Source organism: Chelonoidis abingdonii, chromosome 5 (assembly GCF_003597395.2).
Source record: "Chelonoidis abingdonii isolate Lonesome George chromosome 5, CheloAbing_2.0, whole genome shotgun sequence".
NCBI classification, from domain to species: Eukaryota; Metazoa; Chordata; order Testudines; family Testudinidae; genus Chelonoidis; species Chelonoidis abingdonii.
In genome coordinates this window covers 103,010,847-103,035,783 of record NC_133773.1, presented here as the reverse complement: position 1 = coordinate 103,035,783, position 24,937 = coordinate 103,010,847, and the positions used below count along the sequence as shown (strand labels likewise).

Sequence of the window (24,937 nt, the reverse complement as noted above, 5' to 3'; positions counted from 1 at the left end):
AACTGACCATTTCTTATACATAAATACGATCTATCAAGTGAACAAATTTGATATATAAACCTTTGTCTTGCTTTCACTTGTTGCAAATAGCAGGCTTGCGTTTAGGTAATTCTTTGAAATAGCACACATAAGTGTTCTCATTCAATCCTTATCTTTTGTAAACTTGTAATTTGATAGGCAGCCACTCCACTATGACTACATGAAAAGAAGTTCATATGGTGAAATGTTGGCCCACTTGACGTTAATTAGTATTTTGTCAATTCCTTCAATAGGGCCATTACTTTACCCTTTTCTACTAATCTCCTTTTATGGTTGTTTTAAGAACATCTCATTTGGGTTAAATGGATTTTAAATCAAAAAGGACAGATTCTGATCATTTACATCAGGGTAAATCTGGAGTAACTCAATTGACTTTAATGGATAGTGGCATCTAGGGCATACTAATACTGTTGCTGGTGGCCCTCTAACTTAATTAATGTGATGGTGGCCTATTGTTTAGAAATTTTACAAGTGCTCATGGTTGGCCTAACTACTGTCATTCACTACTGAAGTGGTAAGAACCATTCACTGCAGCGGGAGCAGAGGTAGCTCGACACTAAGCACTTTTGAAAATCCTACCAAAAATATTTATGCTCTTCTTTGCCAGGTTTTAAAATGAATGATGAGTGTGTAGTTTACCATCTTCAGAGGTCACATTGTAAGACAATCCTGGAAAAAGCATACTGAGAACTTTGAGGGGGTGGGTTCGGGGGATGGAGGGAATGCAGGCTGAAGGAGTTCGCACCAGTGTGCAAGGAAACTGTCTCCTGTTTTTTAGTTCCTCCTGGGTTCCATCATCAATTTTCCCTCCGAACTGGAACATCCTGAAGTGCCCTGAACTTTGACCAGATGCTCACCTCAAAAAGTGTAACATTTAACAAAATAGCACACATTGTTTCCTAGAGCCTTAGATACAAGATCTTCTGCTTGTACTAAATTCATTGTCATCATGAATTTGTATTTCATTAATGTATGGTTTGTATTTCATTAATTTTATCATTCCTGTACATTGCTTTTCAATCAGCAGCACATCTCTCCTGAGAGGCACTTTGAGGCCGCTAACTGCAAAGCTAATGTAACTGTTAATGTAAATGGCCAGGAAAGTTTAGCTGTTGCTCTGTGTTTCATACTTATGTCCCAATCCTGAAAACAATTTTATTTGTATAAGTCCTATTGACTTTTCTTGCTCCCCAAAAGATTTTGTGTTTATATTCCATAAAATCAGACATTAAAACTAAGAAATACATCTTTTTATACTGAATACAGATGATGGGAAGAATTTTGGAAAAGTCTACAGGCTTATTTTTCATTCACAAAGAAAGCCCAGACTGGAGCTCCAACTCAAAGAAGTGGATGAATTTGGTAACTACAGCTCACCTCATTACAAGGGAATGGCACTATTTTACAAAATGACCAGAGAAACAATAGCCAAGAACCGGGGTCAACCTCTTCTGCCTGCTGACTATCAGAACCAGTCACCTTTATGCAAGTTAGCACTAACCTTACCAAAGGTAATTTCTACAACTCCTTACTATTTGAAGTCTCTCTCTTCCAGACATTTTTACGAGATTGATATATCCTTTCTCAGTAAGGATCCTAATTTGCTTTACAAACTACAGTCAGATACAGGAATAGCCCACCTATAAAACGTCGCTGCTGGGGGCAGGGTTGAAACAGTAGCTTTTTCACCTTGCATAGCACCACCGGATATTAATTTAGGCCTGGAAATAAAGAATTTCATCCAACTGAAATTGTGAGGAGAATGTAATTCCCCAGTTGAAGTTTATCCAGGATACTGCAATTCACCTCTTTCTCCCCCATCTCCAAAATATACCATAGAATGGCTACAAGTGGTCAGTATTGGAAGTTACTATTAAATATATAGGGGCTAGATCATGCCTTTAAGGCAGAGATCTGTGTTTGGGAAGGTGCAGAGCCACAATTTCAGGAGGAGCTCAGGGAAGAATTTAGACTACCCGTTTTCCTTAAGTATCCATAAATATACTGTCATCTTTGAACCTGAATACTTCATCCCCTCGCATGCCCGGTAGGTCTCTATAACTTTGTCATGTGTATTATTGGCTTGTCTCCATCTTGAAGACATGCATACGATTTTCAACAATCTTCTCTCACTTTGACCATTGAAGTGTCACTCTGTTGACTCCTCAAGACCCAGATCTCCAGGCTCTAAGGTACAAAGAAATGCCAATTTACTTCCAATACCAATATTGTATCACCTTCAGCCTGAAACTTCTTTACTCCATCTCCCAATTTATTACAGAACTCTTCTGTTTGTATTTAAAATCCTTCCCAGATTTGCTGCAAGACCTTGTGAACCATGTTGTAAACTGCCATAGCTCCATCAAAGTCAAGGCCAATTTACATCAGCTGTCAATGTCTCTGTTTCTCATTGTATTCCTCCCACTTTTATAGCACTGGTCTCCCACCATTGTCCCTTTCCATAGTTTCACCACTCTTGCTATGAGTCCCTTTTCTGCAGATCTGAAACAGCTTTCTTTGCTGTTGTTTCCCAATTACCATACTCTTTATTTCTCTCTCCTTCCGCTATTTTTTGCTATCTAAAAGGTTGAAACTGAATGATTAAGTTGTGTACATTTCTGCACCAGGATAGGTTTTATTTAAGTGAAATATAATACAAAATTCTGTTATAAGACAATATATTCCTTTGCCTTTTAAAAAAGACACTTTTCAGAAAAGTTAGCCTTCCTTCAGGGCTATCTACAACAGTGATACGTGACACTTCCCTGGAGAGTCAAAGGGGATGCTTAAAGAAAATCTATTTCTTTGGACCCAGGCTTCTCTTTGTTTCTTTCCCTTCCTCTCCTAATTCTGTGGTCTACACCATCTTCTTTCATTTTGGTGCATAATAATCATATTATGTATGGCATGGGATGGTACTTGCAATAACCTGCATTTGCACCTATCATGTGTCTCAGCTTTGCTTTGGCATTTAATCACCTGCCAAGGCCTTTTATTGCTTTCTATATTCTATTGCAAAGACCATTAGCCCGTAAATGTCCTGGTGGGACTTTCTAGCAATTTTCAGTAATTATATGTGACATTTAAATTTATGGTCATCTTTGCTATCTATACAACCTTCTATTCTCAGTGTGGCAAAGAAGTTAAGGTTGAACTGATACCAATGGTTATGAAAGAAGAAAGCACAAGAACATTGGTAATTTGGTAGTTGCTCTGTAGTGACTGGAAAACTGTGTGCTATTACTGGAAAGACCCCCAAACCCAGTCCCTGGAAGTAAATTTGGGAAGTTCAAAATCTAGCTCCAGATGTTTAAAAATAAGCTCTCTCTTTCTGAATAATTTCAGTTGAGGGGTCTAACCTGAGGTATAGAAAAACAGTCTGCTTAGAGTGGTTTCCTTAAGTAGAAGCCATCATGGGGAATTCTGGCTGAAGCAGCAAAAAATTTCTTCTGAAGTTCCCAGATAAACACATGCAGTAGCAGAACATCTGCCATCCTCAGAAAGGTGCAGCATGCTTTCCCCCTTCCTACTTGACCAGCAGAGCTGGCTTGTGTGGGGAGTGGAGCCATGTCCCTTTTAGGATTCTAGCAGCACAAGTCATTTAGCAGGTGCTGTATTCACTAGCCTCACTGTGGCTTGCCTTTTGCAAATGGGCACAAGTGATGGGAAAGTCTGCACAGGGCCAGCTACCATATGGCTCAAAGTGTCCTAATACTATACCCGCCTCTTGAGAATCCCACATGTGTAATCAGGCTGTTTTAAATAACTCTGAAATTGCAGTGTGTGCATTTATTCTACAGATTAGAATGGAATAGACCAGGAATAAGTCTGCTCCTTCCTTGCTTATTTGTAAGCATTGATGAAATGTCAGAGTTGTAGTTCTTCTCTGAATCTAGAATAAGTTAACCTTTTTTCTACTATGCAGTTGCTATACTGAATATAGCAATTTCAAAATTCCCTGGAGCAACATAGGCCTTATTACTCTCAAAATGTTTCTTGATAGGAAATATACAACAGACATATGTAATACATCACTTCAGTGGATCAGTGCAAGCCCTGGGTTTCCAAAGAAACTTCCTCTTGATGGTGGTGATGAGTTTACTTAGGAGAGACTGAAAGGGGTCAGATTCTGCCCTGAATCAAAATATTAATATGAAAAAAGTACATTCTTGGAAATGCTCACATATTTGTGGATAGTTTGCTTACATATGGCAAGATTTGCACTTCATTTTCCACCCCAAAAATGAAATGCTTCCCTATAAAAGACTACGAGTAGAAAAAAAATAGCATCATAATCAGATGTCTCCATGTTGCAAATATTCTTTGTGTACACAACTGGCATCTGTTTAGAAACAGTTGGCAAGTATTGCTATTTTGAATTGCTTTCTGTCCTTCCTTTTTAACCTTAGCAAGAAAAAGAACAAATACTTGAAGTACTTCAGTTAAGTCAACTTCTGTCTCTTAAAAGACATTGGTCTAAGTACAAAAGGGCAATGGGAATTTCATATGCATGATAGTGGTAATGAAACCATCATGAACACAGATTTAGACTTTGGTCATGTCTACACTATAAACTAGAGTTGATGCAAGTTACATTGGTTATACTGGCACTAGAAAAGGTTCAGAGAAGGGCAACTAAAATGATTAGGGGTTTGGAATGGGTCCCATATGAGGGGAGATTAAAGAGGATAGGACTTTTCAGCTTGGAAAAGACGAGACTAAGGGGGGATATGATAGAGCTATGTAAAATCATGAGTAATGTGGAGAAAGTGAGTAAGGAAAAGTTATTTACTTATTCCGATAATACAAGAACTAGGGGCCACTACATGAAAGTAATGGGCAGCAGGTTTAAAACAAATAAAAGGAAATTCTTCTTCACACAGTGCACAGTCAATTTGTGGAACTCCTTGCCTGAGGAGGTTGTGAAGGCTGGGACTATAAGTGTTTAAAAGAGAACTGGATAAATTCATGAGGTTAAGTCCATTGATGGCTATTAGCCAGGGTGGGTAAGGAATGGTGTCCCTAGCCTCTGTTTGTCAGAGGGTGGGGATGGATGGCAGGAGAGAGATCATTTGATCATTGCCTGCTAGCTTCACTCCCTCTGGGGCACCTAGCTTTGGCCACTGTCAGTAGACAGGATACTGGGCTAGATGGACCATTGGTCTGATCCAGTACAGCCATTCTTATGTTCACATTGTCATTAAGCCACTGAAATTAGCATATTGCATGTGTACAGGCGTACTTGTATCCTCGTGTCAGCACTTCACATCCACACCCAGAGTGCTTGTATTGATGCACAGTGCAGTTCACCATGGATAGGTATCCCAGTGTGCAGCTTGCCAGTGTCCAGCACATAGTCTTTTAGGAAGTTTTAGCAATGAATGGTGGGGTTGAAACGAGTCACGTAGGGGTGCCTGGGACCAAGGTGTCAACTTCTCAGTGTGCAAGTTTCCATCCCATCATTTTCAAAACTTTTTCAAAATTCCACAATCCTCACTATCCACCATCTTTGACAGAACCATGGAGCCTGCACAGCTCTGCGCTATTTTCATAAGCATTACAAGCACAGGATCCATGATCCTCCTCTATTTGCCGAGCTGCAAGAACAAATCAGCAGGGAACATGATGATTTCTTGGAGGACCAATTGCTGTGGGTTATAGTGAGAACCAATTCAAGGTCATTGATGGCCTTCATGATGCAGCTGCATATGGTGAAGTGCCATTTCTGGGCCTGAGAAATGAGTACTGAATTGTGGGATTGCACTGTAATGCAGGCTTGAAATGACAAGCAGTGGTGGCAGAACTTCCAGATGTGAAAGGCCACATGCCTGGATCTGCGTGCCACACTCACCCCAACCCTCCAGTGCAGGGACACCAGTAGGAAAGCTGCACTAACAGTGGATCAATGGTGGCAATTGCACTGTGGAAACTTGTAATGCCTGATTACTCACTGACTGGAGCAATCAGTTTGGAGTTGGGAAAAGCCACTGTGGGGCTCTTATCATGCAAGTATGCAGGGCCATTAAATCAACTCTGATATGCAGGACTGACTCCCAGAAACATGCAGGAGATACTGGATGGATTTTTAACAATAGGGATCCCAAACTTTGGTGGAGTGACAGATAGCATGAACATCCCTGTATTTTGGCACCAGACCACCTTGCCACAGAAAGAACTACTTTTCTATGGTTATGCAAGCACTGATGAATCACCAGAGATGTGTGACCAACATCAGGGTGAACTGGTCATGGAAAGTACATGACACTTGTAGCTTTCTGAACAATCCTGTCTTCTTAAAGATACAAGCAGGGACTTCCCCACCCTCTTCCAACTAGCAGATGATTATTAGCAAATGTTGAAATATCAGTCAATAGTGATCTTGGGTGACCCAGTCTACCTTTTGCTCCCCTGACTCATGAAGTCATACACAGGCCACCATGACAGCAGCAAGAAAAGATTCAGCTACAAACTCAGCAGGTGCAGAAGGAGAGTTGAATGTGCTTTTGGTAGATTGAAAGGATGCTGGCATTGTTTACTCACAAGATTTGATCTCAGTGAAAAAATATCCCAATGGTTATAGATACCTGCTGTGTCCTGCATAATGTGTGAAGCAAAAGGGGAAAAGTGGCTATCTGCTGAGTTTGAACAGCCAGACACAAGAATTCAATGCAGAACTATACAGCTTAGTGAAACATTGAAGGAGCTCTTATTTTAACAATGAGCCACCATATTGCGTTGTACTGTGCTGTATCTGGCCTGGCTGTTTGGGAGCCTGTTAGGAATTGTGTGGTGCTTGATTTATGATTATGACAGTGTGTTTGTCACTGATCTTGTGAGGTGTGTCACACTGTACAGCAACAAGTGGGTGCTTTCAAAATGGATAGGCACTCTGCAACATATGTTGTGAACTAATAGAGATGAATTATGTTCCAAATAATAGCATTTTATTCAGTAATAAGGTTAGTGAAAGCAGCAGAGAATCCTGTGGCACCTTATAGACTAACAGACGTTTTGGAGCATGAGCTTTTGTGGGATGTCTGTTAGTCTATAAGGTGCCACAGGATTCTCTGCTGCTTTTACAGATCCAGACTAACATGGCTACCCCTCTGAAGATTAGTGAAACAATCCATGGTGGCGTGCAGAGTGGTTGTAGGGTCTCCGCCAAGTCTGACATGCATCTTTTTGTAAAAGTGGCAGGTCTGCAGCTTGGCACTGCATTGACAGAAGGCCTCCCTGGCATGCCTGCCTCAGTTCCTTCGCTTACAGAGCACTGCTGCTGGTCCCTGTCATATTCCTTCTTCTGCATCCCCCATGAGATCTGCTTATAGATGTCAACATTACTTTGGCTGGTCCAGAGCTCTGCCTGCTCAGCCACTTCTCTCCAAGAGCACAGAAGATCCAATATCTCCTGTCTACTCCAAGTTGGAGCATGTAGCCAATAGCCAACAAGGAGGGTTGGGAAGTTGCATAAAACAATGAAGAGCTGTTAGGTGTGCTCACTAAGCTGGGCACTTAGGAAAAGGTATTTTAAAAATGTGCAGGGCTTTAAATGGGAGAGGGCCTTCCAGTCTATGTGATTCCTGGGCAGTGGAGTTTACAGTTGAGACCAGAGCAGTCAGTGTTGGGTATTGTGGGACAGCTGTTGGAGAACTGTTAGGGTCGACATAGGAACGTGTGCACTCATGCTGCATCAACCTCAGCACATCGACCATCAATGCTGCTCATTGGAGGTGGTGTTACCATGTTACGATAATAGGGTACTTTCATTGGTGGAAAACAAATGTAAGTGTAGACACATGCACAAGTAGGTCAACACAAGGCGGCTTACGTTGCTTTAACTTTGTAGTGTAAACCAGGCCTGGTTTATGAATCTGCTACTGTTCCATATGGGGAATTCAACTGCTATGAACTGTAGACATTTGGGATTCATTTTCCCAGGAATGGGTGCAGCATAGTTCATAGAGTATTTTTGTCCTCCTTTACTGGCTTGTCGATGTGAAGTTTGAGGCTGCTGCTATTTCCAGCTAATAGGTTTAGTTTAAGCAGCGCAGGCTTATATTTTGATTGTTTGATTCTGGATTCAGTCCCTGCTAACAACCGATCCAAGAGGCTACAAAGAGATATGAGCCAAAGAAAGAAACACTCGTGCAATGATTTCTGCAATGCTGAATTTGAGTAAGCACCATGCCTTTCCTTCCACTTTGTTTTGACTAAAAGTCAAAAGTGGGTTTACAATGAACGTCAATCATTTTTGTATTTTTATCAATTTGTGTCATATTCTTTTGATCTTTATATGAGGTTTGGGATAGCATGGCAAAGCTAGAAAGATATTATTTGTTATTTTATAGCACCAAAAATTCTGTTAGGCATTTCACAAAATACATAAAAAAAATTCAGTCCCTGCCCAGAAGAACTTACAGGGAAGTCAGTGGGTACAGGTCAAGGGTGCAGTTTGATTCATGCCATTGAAAGTGAGTATCAGAGGGGTAGCCGTGATAGTCTGAATCTGTAAAAGCTGCAGAGAATCTTGTGGCACCTTATAGACTAACAGACGTTTTGGATCATGAGCTTTCGTGGGTGAATACCTACTTCGTCATCTGATCGTGATCCAAAACGTCTGTTAGTCTATAAGGTGCCACAAGATTCTCTGCTGCTTTTATTGAGAGTGAGGGTGACAGAATGAAAAACAGAATGGCATACCAAAGTCTGATAATATGGATTACTCAATTTAATATTCTAGTAGCTAAAAGGGAGATTTTGATTAGCTAAGGAGCTTTATAACCTGATCTAAAACTACTAACATGGCTAAAAAGTCTGTAGGCCAAGTTGTCATAAAATGTTTGTCCTAATTTTTAGACTCAGTGGTGTGATCTACACATTTTAATTATATGTAGGTCCTTCCCATTGATTTTGGCTTCTAAAGAACAAAAGCATCTCAATAAAACAAGTAAAACTAGACAAGCAAGGATAGGTAGGCATGTAAGTCAGGGGTGGGCAAACTACAGCCCACAGGCTGTACCCGACCCACCAGCTGTTTTAGTACAGCCCTTGAGCTCCCACTGGGGAATGAGGTCTGGGCCTTGCCCTGCTCCAGTGCTCCCAGAAGCAGCAAGATGTCCACCCTCTGGGTCCTATGCATAGGGTCAGCAAGGGGGCTTTGCTACCCCCACCCCAAGCACTGCCCACATAGCTCCCATTGCCAGTGGGAGCTGCAGGGGTGGCATGCAAAAGAGCTGCCTGGCTGTGCCTCTGCCTAGGAGCCAGACAGGGGATATGTTGCTGCTTCCAGGAGCTGCTTGAGGTAAGCACTACCTGAAGCCTGCACCCCTGAGCCTCTCCCCACACCCCAACCCCCTGCCCCAGCCTGATTTCCCTACCACCTTCCAAACCCCATGATCCCAGCCCAGAGCATGTTCCTGCACCCCAACCCCTCATTCTCAGCCCCACCCCCGAGCCCATACCCCCAGCTGGAGCCCTCACCCCTGAACACACACTCCACCCCTGCTACCCGAGTCCAGAGCCCCTTCCTGCACCCTGAACTCATTTCTAGCTCCATTCTGGAGCCTGTGGCCCCAGCCAGAGCCCTCACCCCTCCCCCTGCACCCCAACCCCAATTTTGTGAGCATTCATGGCCCACAATACAATATCTATATCCAGATGTGGCCATTGGGCCAAAATATTTACCCACCCCGATGTAAGTGATAAAATGTAGTAACTATGCACTACGTAGCCAAAACAAATATAAGATGCAGTGAGGTGGTAGAGTTGCAATAAGCATATAGTGTTACTATGCATAGGCTTACAAATGTAATTACAATAGCAATGTTGCTAACTTACTACAGGCAATTTCAAATTCCATGTGATGTTAATACAACAGTGTTTGATGTACTTAATGAAAGAGTTACGAGACCCTTATCACATTACTGTGCAGAGAATAAAATTATGTAATTTCATCTAGAAGTTTAATCAGTTACTCCCCTCCGCAGTTAACTTCCTGCCTATATTACACACTTGCTATACTACAGTAAGTACATAATACACATCTATGGCATTGTTTCTTCAGAATATGTTAATCCACTTCTGTTTTTCAGATACCCTGAAGCCACATTGTTTCTTCTCTACGCAGTTCTATGAGGTTTATGTTAATCCTGTACAGTGGTTATAAAGCCATGAATCTCAGGCACAGTAAATACAGTGCTCACTCTGTTCTGAACTGTTCAGCTCTGGCATATTGATAATGCAGAGTGTGTACATAGTATTGGTGTTATATGGATAACAATATAGCCTAGTCTATTTGTAGACTACTATTCCGGTTGTTATAGCCCTTCTAAAAGGGGCTGTCCTGGTAGCATGCATTAAGTATTAAAGCCCTTAGCATCATTATGTACATGGAGTTTATTTTTGCTTTCAAGATGCATCTTTCTTCTCTTTGGTTGATTTGGAACAAGAGTCACATTAGCAGTCAATACAGAATGTTGTTTCAAGTTATTAGTACTTTGCACTTCCTTGTGCTGTAAGATGAGATTTTCAGAAGCATTCAGCATTAGCTCTATGCTGTTCCTACCAGCTTCAATGGGAGCAGAGTTATGCCAGCCATAGTTCCTGATCTTGCAAGAATTCAGTTTTGCATACCAATTAAAATTAGTAAGCTTTTCAGTACAACAAAACAAAACAACTCTCCTTTTCACCAGCTGAGAGGGAAGAGGTTATCTGCAGAAGACAGACAGGAAAATAAGTCACTTATCCTATCCCTTAACAGCACTGCAGAATCAAAGCCTCACCCCCTGGGCACAGCTGTATCTAATTTGGAGCTTACTCATTCTTTTCTTTGAAGGCAGTGATGTTCAGGAGAGGGTTTCTCCTTTCTCTTGGCTAGTTCACACTGTATAAGATTTAGTTAAATGCCATCACACCAAGCATGATCCCTTCAAAGAAACCACCTCATATTGTCTTGCTAAGAGCTTCTAACATCTTGCTTTTTATGAAGAGGATAGAGCAGCTTTGGAAAACTAATTTTTTGTTGGACACTCATATAATATAGACATGGTGTCCACAGTTAGTCTTTTTGTGCATTTCTTACTTTTGTTCATAATGAAAGGTCCCAGCCTATCTCCCAAAAGGTTGTCCTGAAGCTTTTGTCATATTTGGATTAGCTTGACACCATGTTGAGGTCAGTCATCCTAAAATCATGGATGATAAATCTTTCAGATGGTTAATATAAAACGTCTCTGAATTTTTTCCTGTATTCTTAGGGCCCCTCATTTTCAATTTTTATTTTATTTATTTTTTTTCCTGAAAATTTATCAGTGTTTATTACAACCACAAAAAAAAAGAGGGGGGGATCAGTGCAAAAGATGATTATTTTTCTGGGTAAATATCAGGGTTTATTTTGGTGGATGGAAAGACGGAGGGGGGGAGTATTCAGTAGATTAATGCTTTGAATTCTGTTCAATGTGGTTTGCTGCGGAACTAAAACAGAACTCAAAACACAATGCCACCTCTGAATTTAAGAAAATATGTCTAATCTCCAAATAAAACTTTTAATTTGAATAAACAGTTTACTGTTGTATGCTTAGAACTATTAGCCTGTAAATATTTGCATTTAATAATTTTGCCACACCATTTGTAGCGCATACACTCAATTTCATCCTTTTCTCCTGTTTTTGTTTTTAAAACTTTCAAATACTTGCATTCTAAAAACATATTCTGACACACTAAAATTGGAAGGAAAAAATCTATCAAATCTTTACATCATCATCTGCTAACAGCTTGAAATGTGTACATGGTGGGTGAGAGATTCATCAATACGTTCATACACACACACACACACACACACTTCAGAGCTTGTGTGTGTGCCTGTTCCTTGTGTGTATCTTCTAGACAAATACATAGCCTTACTTCAATGGGCAGCTTTGCACACACACACAGACTAATATACGATATATGTATTACAATAATACAATGTATTGCATTTTCCTAAAAAATATATTTATATATGTGAATGATACTAAAGATGGGTGAAAATTCAGAAAAAAAAATGAATACTTTCTATAAAACAAGAATTTTTCAGTAAAAGTCAGTTTAACCTGAAAATGAAGGGGCTTCTGTATTCTTAAAACCAAATGTGTGCCCATCCCTCAAATTCCGCTAAATTTACTTCAGAGATCCAGTTCTAACACTGGCTTTTGGCCTTTTGGGATAATCAAGGGCCAATTCTCTTCCAGTTAGAGAAATAAAATGCATTGCAATCTACTACAACAAAAAAAGGAGTCATGGTCATTTTAACAAAATATACTTACACCTAGATCAGTGTATCTAAGCTAAAAAATATCCAGTTTACAATAATGAGCATTCCTTCTATACCACAACTGCTTATTCTTTAACTACAGGCTTTTAATTTTTTCTTCTCACAGCATATTTCACATAAGGCAAATGTAGACATGACAGTGGCATCTAGAGGATGTTATGTTTAACAGCATTTAAAACATCTCACATCCACCAATATGATGCAGTTACCCCGGAATTGCACTGGTGTAAATGAAATGAGAATCTGGCCCCTCAGTTCATGTAGGTTTCTCTATAATTACTATTTGGAACTGTAAATAATTATCCCTTTGCTTTCACTAATTCTGAATTTACTTTAAATATTGTTTCAGAGTGGTAGCCGTGTTAGTCTTTATCAGCAAAAAGAATGAGAAGTACTTGTGGCACTTTAGAGACTAACAAATTTATTTGGGCATAAGCTTTCGTGGGCTAAAACCCACTTCAGATGCATGGAGTGGAAAATACAGTAGGAAGATTATATCCACACACACACACACACACACACAACATGAAAAGATGAGGGTTGCCATACCAGCTCAGGATTTGAAGGATGATCCCTCACTCAGACCTTGGGAGACAGGTCAGTCCTCGCTTATAACCTGAAGCAAATACTCACCAGTAACCACACAACAAAAACACTAACACAGGAACCTGTCCTTACAAAGCTTGTTCTAAACTCTGTCCACATATCTTTTCAAGGGACACAATTATAGGACCTAATCACATCGGCCACACCATAAGGGCTCATTCACTTGCACATCTACCAATGCAAAATATGTCATCATGTGCCAGCAATGTCCCTCTGTCATGTACATTGGCCAAACCGGACAATATCTACACAAAATAAATGGACACAAATCAGACATCAAGAATTATAACATTCAAAACCCAGTCGGAGAACACTTTAATTTCCCTGGACACTCAATTACAGACCTAGAAGGTGCAATTCAACAAAAAACAACTTCAAAAATAGACTCCAATGAGAAACTGCAGAACTGGAATTAATTACAGTTCTGCAGTTGCAAATTAATTTGCAAATGGGATACCATTAAATTAGGCTTGAATAAAGACTGGGAGGGGATGGGTCATTACACAAAATAAAAATGATTTCCCCATGCTAATTTTCTCCCTATTGTTACTCACACCTTCTTGTCAACTGTTTGAAATGGGCCATCCTGATTATCACTACAAAAGTTTTTTTTTTCCCCTCATGCTGATAATAGCCCACCTTAATTGCTTTGTCTCCTTAGAGTTGGTATGGCAACCCCCATCTTGTCATGTTCTCTGTATCTATCTTCCTACTGTATTTTCCACCGCATGCATCTGATGAAGTGGGTTTTAGCCCATGAAAGCTTATGCCCAAATAAATTTGTTAGGCTCTAAGGTGCCACAAGTACTCCTGTTTTTTTTTAAACTATTGTTTGTGGATTAAGCTTCATACTCATTAAAGTGAAAGACCAATAGCAATAATAAAGGAAAACACTGAGCAATTATCTCAGCACAGAGGCCACCATTATTTTGACCCACAACACTTTATGCCAGTCAATGATGTCCCTGAAGCAGACACTGTGGATTGTACCAATTATTTGGTTGTTTGTTGACATGGACAAACGGGGTATCTTTTAAATGACCCACTACTTACCAACTTGACAATGTTTTCAGTTATTTGGTATTCAGCTCCCTCTTAAGTGTGTTTAATTATAGCGATATGATAGTGAGTTAATGTGTGGTGAGCTAGTTTTCCCTATATACCGTCTGCACCCTTTAAAACTTTGAAAAAAATTAAAAAAAAAAAAACACCAAGTTCTTTACTGCCCAGAATGTTTCTTGTACAATCTCTGCCCAAAAGAATATTTTTGAAAGTTTGAGGTTATTACATGTCATTTTTAAAATTATGAGACTTTTAACAGTAGTTAACATTTAAAAAAAAATAGTTTGTCCCCCAACTCTGACCCCCAATTAAAAAAATACATCCCATGAAATGCAAAAGCTTGTGTGTTTTAGATGCTAATGGTGAAATCCTGGCCCCATTGAAGTTAATAGTTTTGCCAGAGATTTCTTTGAGGTGAGGATTTCACCTTAATGCTCATTGAGAATAATTGCACAGGACAGAATTATTTTCACCAAGTTAGACTGCAAACCACTTTGGAGTTGTTATAGCTTCCAAGATAGCTCTTGTTTTACACCCAACCTAATGTATTTTTTAAAAGATATTACACTAGCCCTTATTTTATTTAGATTCAAAATAATAAAAAGATGCTTATCCAAGGCTCTAGGCACCCAAATACATTTAATACAATGAAATTCCAGCTGCATTAGATAGTCATTTCAACAGGAACTCAGCCAGCTGGAAACCTACAGAGACGCCTTTTCAGTCTTCCTCATTACAGGAATCATACTCTCAGCCCTCTCCAAAATCCTTCTCAGCAGATTTCTTGAATAACTTTGATATGTACACTGACCATTGGAATTCTAAGTGTCAAAATCCTTTTTCCTAAAAATTGTTAGACTCAAACCTTGTAACCTCTTCTTCACATTGAATAGTATCTTCCTCCACAGTTAACTTTAGCCTTAAATTCTCTCTTCTGACAGCAGACCCCTTTGGGGAGAACCAGTAATGGTGGAAATGAAATACTCCATGTACCCCTGCCTTTTCTGGGCTTTAGCTGTTTTCTCAATTATAGTCAGAATGACACTGAGAACTGGCCATATCCCAGACCTTAATAAGTTAAATTATTGAAAGAAGTTGCTGCTAGCTTGCAAACTTCTGCTTAAGTTTGGACTTCAAATGGGCTACCTTCCTAGTGTTGTATTAATATTTTTCTTATTTTTTATTTTTCCACATAAAACTCCTGAAAAATGGGTTTCTAAAAAAATAATGAAGGTATCCATGCCATGACCATTCTCCTCACATTTGTATTTTCATGTGCTGCAATATCACAGATTATCACAATGGTCTTCAGCAGCACTACCCAGCGATGGAGCTATCTTGTTTTAACTGCATTTAAGAATTTTGTTGCCTACTGTGACAGGAAAACTCACCTCTCATGGGTACCTCCTATCAGCTTGATGTGATGCTACAAGCTCTCCTGTCCCAGGCACCTCTGTAGGTTGTTGACCTCATTAGGCATGCCTTCAGTAGCTCAGCCCTCCAGACAAGCCACAGAGTCTAAAAGGGATGGTCTCCTTCCAGAGGAGGGAAATCTAACAACCTGACAGCCTTCACCAGAATGTTCAGCCCTGTTTCTGGGCCCTTTAATTCCAGCTCTTTCTTTGAGCTTCTAAAAGAGACTTGTCCCCTTCTCAGGGCTTAGGCCACTGCTCTGTGGATGGTGGGGGGACCTGGGCCCAAATCACAATGCTGGATCCCAGCCCAGGGACCCTTCTCACAGCAGCTACATATTGCTTCCTTCAGTTATCTGCTGCTATTCTCTGGACCTTTTCTCATGTAGCCCCTTTCTCTTCACTCTTACCTCAGCACTCAAGTTCTCAAAGCCTCTTCCTCCTCACTAACTGAAAATGTCACCAGAACCCATCTACTGATTCTCCTTTTGAGCTCCTGTGACCAGCAACAAGTGAGCTAACAAGCATGCACCCACCCAAGAACTGACCTAAGCAGGCCTTGCAGTTCCTTCTATGAGCCAGCTGGGCTCTGCCTTGCTGCTTCTGTGCAGCCTTTCTAGGCAGGCCTGGTAGATCCACCTTCACTGCTCCTTTCCTGGGGCACATCTACCTCAACTTGTTCCTTTTAACCCAAAGAGAAAACAATAGGCCTGTTTCTGAACTCATGTCTACTGGTATAAATCAGGACTAATTGCATGGGGGAAAAAGTGGAGTAAATAAGAGAAATCAATCAAGTGATTCCAAGAGGTGATTCTACCCTCCCCTTTTCCCCTGTTCTGCTTCTACTGCTTTAAATGCTAGTGCAGTCTGGTTGTGTGTCAGAGGTCCAAGTGACAACCTTTTGTAATTTTATATTACTGAACGAGTGAAAGGGTTGTCAGAGTGATTTCCATGTACATATTGTAGCAATATCTTCAAGCATTGTCAAATTTCTATTCTGCTACAGTTTTATCCTTAATGACGGTCTCACAGTGAAACAGCATGTGATCCTATGCTTCAGAAAAGCAGCTGGTTTTGCTAATTGAATGGCCTTCTAGGCTAGAAAACCATTTATGACTATTCTAGTACTTACACTGTCAACTAGAATATTTGGAGCCAAAAGTCAATGGAGTTACAGCCTGGGTGAATTTGATGTTTCATCATAGATTGTAGTCTTTTAAGGCAGATTTAAATTTTTTAGATATAATACATATTACATTAATATACATCATTTTCACTTTTTTTTTTAAACGGAGGCGTATAAAGTGGTTCAGATTAAAGTCAACCCATAGTAATTGTAGATGAACTCAATTGCCTTTCTGTGGAAACCTTTTTCAGAAGTTTGAGGCTCTAAATCCCCATTAGCAAATGAAAATCCATATTTAAATATAACTGCCTATTTAAGCAAGACAAAAAGACCATTGTGGTATTGAAAGAAGAACAGTGCCCCTCTCTGAAAGAGATTCTCATCCCAGTCCATTTAATACTTTATTTTTCTAGCACGTTGATTTATATTGGTACAACTCCAAGCAAGTTGCATTGCTGTAAAACTTGTGTGTTACAATGATGAATTAGGCCCTCAGATCCATACAAGTTTGGTTGGGCTTTGCACTGCCATGCACAAAATCCACATTAGGATCCCTACCTTCGGGACTGCTAGCAATCAACCTCAGAGTTGAGATGAGTAGGGAACTCACAGTTGTGGTGGTCTTTAGAATTCGTAACTCTATTCCAGGGTTCGGCAACCTTTGGCACGCAGCTCACTAGGGTATGCACACTGGCAGGCCGGGCCGGGTTGTTTACCTGCCGTGTCCGCAGTTTCTGCTGACTGCAGCTCCCACTGGTTTCTGTTTGCTGCTCCAGGCCAATAGGGGCTGCGGGAAGCGGCACGGGCTGAGGGATGTGCTGGCTGTCGCATGCCAAAGGTTGCCAATCCCTGCTTTATACCCATGGATCTCGGTTCCTTCTTTCCAATTTTTAAACATTTGAAGTCACTCTTTTCAAAAGGTTGTTGATGTAAGGTCAGACGGTCGCCAAGTCCAATATTCACCGATGAAAGCTCATGCTCCAAAACGTCTGTTAGTCTATAAGGTGCCACAGGATTCTCTGCTACTTTTACAGATCCAGACTAACACGGCTACCCCTCTGATACTTAAGTCCAATATAGTCATAGTCACACAGCCCCATGTTAGTAGTAGCTGCAGCTAGAGAGGAAGGCAAGAGCAGGGGCTACATACCTGTAATTCCCCCATCCCGAGCAGGTAGACAGGGAGCAAGGAAAGGGGAATAAAACAGGCAAAACTTTGTCTCTGTGCCCCAACTCAGTTAATCAAGGGCAGCAGGAAAAAGTACTGCACTTTATCATCGAGAATACAGACTGATGCTCATAATGATCTTTTTAATGTGTTAAAATTACAGGTTGCACCATACAATAAAAGAATAAGTACAGCTGCAGAGGTGGCATTATTTATTAATCATACATCTGAGAGTTTCCCACATTTCCTCATTTACAGTGAAACCCACAAACTTTATTATTGGAGTGTTCCCTTCCTAAAGCTTGTGCTGAGAAATTAATTAGCCAACAATTTCTAGGTATCATTATTGTCTTTGAAAGCAGTGATACTTGCACTTGCTTCTACAGGTTGAACCTCTCTAGTCCAGCACCCTTGGAAGCTGACTGGTGCCAAACCAGAGAATTTACTGAACCACAGGAGGGCAATGCAGCGTGCCAGCAGGCAGGGCGGTGCAACCACTAGGTGAACTAGGCAGTGGCCTAGGGCGGCAAGTGGTTGGGGACACTCAGGGCTGTCCTTAGGCATACGCAGCTGCGTAGGGCACCTGAAAATTTAGGGCACCACTGGGTCTCAGTGTCCACCCCGCTAGTTTTCCTATCCCTGTTCTGACCCTTCCTGCAGGCTGAGTCTTCCTGGGAAAGGGATCTAATAGTTAAAAGAGAAAGTCTCCAGCTTGCCAGACCTATTAGCACAACACTGAAACTGTTAGGAGACCCATTCAAGGGGGAATGAAGACATTTAACAGGCATTTGCCAACCCCAAGGTATCTATTGTCAGTTTCTGAATGTACTGACAAAAACAGTTGTGCATGACTGTAATATTTACTCAGAACATGTCAGTCTACAGGACCTTAGTTTAAAATTTGCTTTAAAAATATTTCATTAGTGAGTTGGTGAAGATTATAAAAATCACATCTCTAAAAAATCCTTGCATAGATTTTTAGATTCACAATCATCTTTAACCTTAAATGCTTGGATCTTCAGACATATGGTTTTTTAAATAAATTCTTCAAAAGACCACCCTTATCTAAAATAAGAATTTTAATTGCTATAGTATATTATAGTAAAAAACATACTTCCAAAGTCTTCCTGTCCTTTCTGTCCATCCATTTCTCCCTTCCCCCAGAAACCAAGGAAGCAACAGCCCTTTGCTTCCAGATAGCTAGACAATGAGTTTCCCTGTCTTTACTTCTGACTATCTGACAAACTAGTTTTAAGCAAAATCAGTACCTTAGTAAGATATAAAATCCTTTGTTATGCCTAAAATCTTTGCAAACATATTTTTTAAAGTTGGTGAAATTTCATAAACGTGTATTGTTATGGAGATCACACACAGTAAATTAGTATTCTTTTTTCTAAAAGCAATGAACATTCTTATGAACACACTAAACTTCTGACTGATAAATTTACTCATTCCAGATTACTAGATATTTACCTCACTGGAACAGACATTATTTTAAATTAAAGATATAAAATCAGTTTAGAAATACTGACTAAGAAAACGTAAAACAGAAGAGCTGCATCATGTATTCCATAATATTTAATGTATTCAGCAAGACAGCTAACTCACCCTTACTACAAAGGGTTTGCAAATAAAATGTCTGACAAATTTCAGGGCATATCAAAAAACCTGTGACTGACATTTTTTATTCTCAATTTTAGTGCTTTTAATTAGATACCTTCTGCATGTCCATTCTGCGTGAGGGAGAGGGTACAGGGGTCTCTGTGGGGAACTGTGACTCTGCCACCATGAGGTGGGCAGGGCATCTTGTTATTCTTTCTGCCTTGTCCCTTGGCCTCCGCCGGGCTGCAAGCTCAGGCTGCCATTGGGCATATGGGCACCAGTTTAATAATACTGCATAGGGCCCCATAAATCCTAAGGATGGCCCTGGGGGTGCCAAAAAGCAGTGCCCTGGCTCTGCGGCTCCTGGGCATGTAAGCCACCGCTGGGGCGCGGGGCCTTAAGCCTGCTCCAGGAGGGGCAGGGGCAGCAGCATCTCACACTCCTGGGAGCCACAGAGCCCAAATGCAGCAAGAGGGGAGTTGGGGGGGGTGCACGGGGGCCTCTGCCCACATGCATATGCTGCAGGAGCCCCCGGAAGGCAGCTCCTTCCTGCCGAGCTGATGCAGTAGCCCAAGTCCAGCAAAGCCAGTCAGTAGACTCAGGGCAGGTACCACCAGGGTGGGGAGGGCTGATGGGGGGCTGTGCACTCTCCAGGGGAGTTCAGGGGAAGGAGGGAGGAAACCTGGTCTGGGGAGCATGGCTGGCTCCTGGGGTCTATAAAGGCTCACTGAGATTTCCCCCTGAATGAACCTATGTTATGGAGGGGGGGAAGGGGCGCAAGGTGCAAGTTTTGCCTAAGGCACAAAATATCCTTGCACTGGCCCCTGCCAGCAGATCTCCATAGGCACGGAAAATAAGAGTGCGGGGAGTGCTGCAGCACCCCCAGGCTTTGCACCCATTGTGGCTCCCCATCTGGGGTCTCAGCCGCCGGCCCCAGTTCCTCCCCTTCCCTCCCAGAGCTTGAACAGTGTGAATCAGCTGTTTGCAGCTCTCCAGTAGCACTGGGAGGGGAGGAGGAGGAGGTGGTAAGCGCAGGGTTGCTGGTGCACAAGAGGAAGCGGCAGCGCGAAGAGCTTGGTGCCGGTGGATGATCCACATCCACTAATTGTTCCCCATGGCTGCTCCAGCTCTGGAGCACCCACAGAGTCAGCGCCTATGCTGGACCATGGATGTTGTTGGACCAGAGAGTGCTGGATTAGAGAAGTTCAGCCTATACCAAGTGCACGTGAGTGCACAGGTACATTTCTTTCAGTATCTGAAATTTTTATTTTTATAATATGAATATAATATGAATGGAGTCTAATATACACATAATATATATAGACCCACCCANCACCGGAGCCTTTCCAGCAGTGGGCCATCCGCCGAAATGACTGCGGTAGGTCCACCAGAGCCTTTCCAGCAGCGGACCGCCCGCCGAAATGACTGCGGTAGGTCCCCCAGACCCGCGTGCCGCCCCGCCCCGGTAAAATAGCGCCCCCCAAAAATTCTGGCGCCCTAGGCCATTGCCTAGGTCGCCTAAATGGTAGCGCCGGCCCTGGTAGTGGAAATTTCCAAGGGTAGGTATATATATATATAGGTGCCACAGGATTCTCTGCTGCTTCTGCTGCTTTTAGTAGCCAGAAAACAAAACCTAGGACGAAGCTAGGTAACCGCCAGGCTGCCTCCTGCCTCTACTCCCCAACTAGCTCTTTGAGCCTCCTTCTGCTTAGGCAGAAAAATGTTTTGAGAAAATAACCTTTGGAAATAAACTCATCCATTTGTGCCCCTTCCCTACCCTCCCACTCTCCCCGCATCTCTCTAGCCAAGCCGTTTATTCTCCAGTGCCCTGCCCTGGGGAGTCGACTGAACAGATGAAGATTCCATTGTCTCTCTTTCTTTTCTACAACATCTGCATTGCAGAAGCAGCACGTGTCCTGTCAGCTCACTGGGAGGAAGGACCGGCCTTGCATTCAGGTTCTAGGCATCAGGACTCCTTGGTTCTCTTCCTAGTTCTGTCAAGGGTTCACTGTGTGACCATGGGAACGTCGGTTCCCTTCTCTGTGCCTTGGTTCCTCCTGTGCGAAGGGGAAACCATGACATCGACCTCCCTCCTAGGGGCTGGGAGCAAGGCTAAGTGATTTAATGCTTGTGGAGCGCTCAGACCCTAGTGTGACAAGGACCAATAACTGAGTCAATGGAGTTAAAGCAGGGAGGACGCTGGTATACAGGACCCAGAGCCACCTCTTAGCCTTCAGACCCACATGGTCTCCACATTTGCCCTAGCTCAGAAACTCCCATGTTCTCAGCCTCCTGGAGTTCTCCTAGTCTAGGGCTGGTCCTTTGTTCTGGTCTCTGCCCCTACCTCACCCTATACTCACACCACCTCCCAGGCCCTAACCACCCTCACTCACACCCTTTAACTGGCTTCTCTGCTGGCTGCCAACCTGACACTGCTGAGTAACAAAGGGCACTGGGAGAAGGACCATGCCCCTCTAGGCACATTGCACATGAGCCACCTAAGAGGTGCCAGGTTCCAATGAGGATTAGTTTCTGCCAGCCTGGCCCAGAGAGCAGCTGGTCACCTGGATGTGCAAGGCTCCATGTCAGGTTCTCAATCACCTAGGCCAGTTAGAGATGACTCCTCTGCATCCACTCAATGAATTACAGTGTTATTGTGTGACTAGCAATTAGGACACCTGCCCCATTGGCTTGGCTTTTAACTCACAGCTTCATTCCCTCTGCCACTTTGTTCATCCTCATTGTAAAACAGGAACACAGCTCAGCTCTCGCCAGAGACTCCAGGTCCAGAAAGGACCATTGTGATCAGGGCCGGCTCTATGTTTTTTGCCACCCCAAGCAAAAAAATTTTTGGCTGCCCCCCATCCCAGCCCTGGGCTCCCCGCCCCCCGTACCCTGCTGCTGCCCAAGCCCTGGGCTCTCCACCCCACCCACACCCCCACACCCCTTCCCAATAGATTTGTCATATACACAACTCACATTGCTATCTATCTTAGAACATTTCCTACTGTGCATATCTGCACAAATGCAGCAACTTATTTATAAACAATACCAAAGCTATACATACATACCTGAAATAACTAATCTAGATCAGTGGTTCTCAAACTTCATTGAACCATGACCCTGTTCTAACAACAAAAATTACTACATGACCCCAGGAGGGGGGCTACAGCCTAAGCTCCCCCCCTCCTCCAAGTCCCACTGCCCATGGGGGGTGAGAGGGGGGCACAAAGCCTAAGCCTCCTGTCAGGGTGGAAGTGGGGGTCCAAAGCTGAATACCAAGGGCTTCAGCTCCAGGCAGGGGGCCTGTAACCTGTGCCTTGCCACCCGGGGCTGAAGTCCTCAGGCTTCCGTTTCGACTCCAGGCGGAGAGGCTTGGGCTTCGGCCCTGGACCCCAGCAAGTTTAGAGCCAGCCCTGGCAACCCCATTAAAATGGTCTCATGACCCACTTTGGGGTTCCAACCCACAGTTTGAGAACCACTGATCTAAATGATGTGGGTACCTGAGCACTGAGGTAATTACTTGAGTAGCTAGTCAGTGCTGTAGCCCATGGTGCCACATCTTCACCTCTAGTGTCCAAGCTAACTAGGTTAAAGCTAAACTGGGCATGTCTACACAAGCTCAAAATCATACCCTATGATTGCAGTGTAGACATACCATCAAATACAATGGGCCCATTGTCAGCTGGTGCAACAGACATAACTTCAATTATTTCAATCAGAGTATGCTGATTTACAGTGGCTTTGAATCTGGCCCAGCATGTGGTAATGGCATAAGCAGCACTAAATTTGAAATGCTGATTTACTGTTTTCCATCCTCATATTCCCCTCCCCTGGCAGATTTGTTCATTCTCCCTCTCTAAATACTTTTTCTTTGCTAGCATGAAAAATCAATCAACCGTCCACAAAGCACAAAAAGAATTGCTACAGATTCATCAGGTAAGAGCTATTTTTTGCACTAGATGGTTAAAGTTAATAAAATTAAGTTACACTAATCTAATTGTTGCCAATATATTCATTCATTAAACTGACCCTTTCATATTCCAGTTAGAAGAATGTAAATATATTTAAAATTATATTAAATGAAAAGGGGAAAAAATGGTTTCTGAGAAACTTTACCAGGGAAACAAATAGCTTATATAGCCCTGTGAAGGGGTCAGCTCAGTACTGGTGCCTCCTCGTGGCTGGGCATGGTGTGGCAGCCCTCTCGCCACTTGAGTCTGCTGCTGCTGGTTGCTCCACCTCTGCAGTGGCCTCCATCATCCAGTGACATGGCCTTCTAGGAGGAACCTTCAGGCAGTGGTTGTCAAGGAATTTCCTGCCTTCCCTCAGGCCTCAGGAGCTGAGGGTTGAAGGTCTGTTCTCTTCCCTGGCATGTTGTAGAAAATATGAGCTGCTGCATTTTGTTGCTGATTTCCTCTACACAATTTTAGTATAAAGGATTGTTACTGAGTCAGGGAAATTAATAAGCCAAGTTTGTACCAGAGTGCAAAATTACAGGCATAGACTGTAAAATTCTAACTCTGCTTAAGTCAATGGCAAAACTGCCTTTGACCTCCTATAGTCTATAGCATGTTCAGCTCTGGAAAGTTAAACATTTGTCTAGGAGAAGGCATTAGGAATAAATGATTTTATAGCTCTTAAAATATATTTGTAGTAATATTTTTAAAAGTCTAAACACCTTTAAGCATTTACATTCTGACTAACAGAGGCCCTGTGGGATAACTTGTTGTACTGGCTCGCAGAGGAGCTCTCAGAAGATAATGCATCATTGCTCTCTCTGCACCTGCCTATCCGTCGGAGCACTCTTCAGCTTGTTAGACTGAAATGCCCTGATAATCTAACACATCAGATCTATGAGCTTCTTTGCTTCTGGAAAAAGAATCTTCCAAGATCAGCTGATAAACAGCGACTCCTATCTCGTTATCTTCGTAAGAGTGGCAGAAGTGATCTTTCTGAAGAGCTCAAGTTTAAGTGGGAGAATAAAGCATTCACTTGGCAAAAGCACTGGTTTGAGATGGACAGCTAAAAGACTGATATCTGTATGTTTTTCTGCATGTGACTGCACAAGTAGTCACTTGGACATTCTGACATTTGCTTTAGCTTAATATATTTTTAAATTTTTACAAGGAATTGGCAAATGGGAAAAAAAGACCAGTCAGGCCACTGAGTGTTGTTTAACTGTTCAGTAAATTTTCATCCTCTTCATGATAGCACAAGTTGTCTGCCTTGACTTCTTTATATTCTTCCCGTTGCCTAATAACAGCTCACGTTCCTCAAAAAAATCAAACAAGTTCCTCAAAATACAGATACCAAGAATTACATTCAGCTTTCAGATATACACATAGAGCTCCACTGATTGTAGTAGGATCTGGTGTTTACCAATATGGCCCCATATTATAGGGGCACATGAATTACCATATTTCATCAGCCCAATGAGTAATCTAGTTCAGTATCCTATTTCTAATGTTGTTCAGTACCAAATTCCTAATAGACCATAACAGACAATTGTTATAAAGCACTAATAGGGGAAGCTTCTTCTAAACTCAAGCAGCTAGTCTTCATCTCTGGGACAAAAATTGATATTCCCTATGAATATTTTATCCTTGTGAGTG

At 42.1% G+C, this 24,937-nt stretch overlaps 1 protein-coding gene across 2 annotated transcripts in view; it reads left to right on the top strand.

Annotated features, from left to right (window-relative positions):
- Positions 1–24,367, top strand: part of DTHD1 (death domain containing 1) — a 41,791-nt gene extending 17,424 nt beyond the window's left edge. For both annotated transcript variants that reach the window (XM_032771721.1, XM_032771722.1), the window contains exons 8-10: positions 1,306–1,550; positions 23,204–23,261; positions 24,032–24,367. In XM_032771721.1, the coding sequence (XP_032627612.1) occupies positions 1,306–1,550; positions 23,204–23,261; positions 24,032–24,351 (623 nt within the window). In that variant the 3' untranslated portion in view covers positions 24,352–24,367. The remainder of the gene's footprint in view (positions 1–1,305; positions 1,551–23,203; positions 23,262–24,031) is intronic.
- Positions 24,368–24,937: the final 570 nt, after the last annotated feature.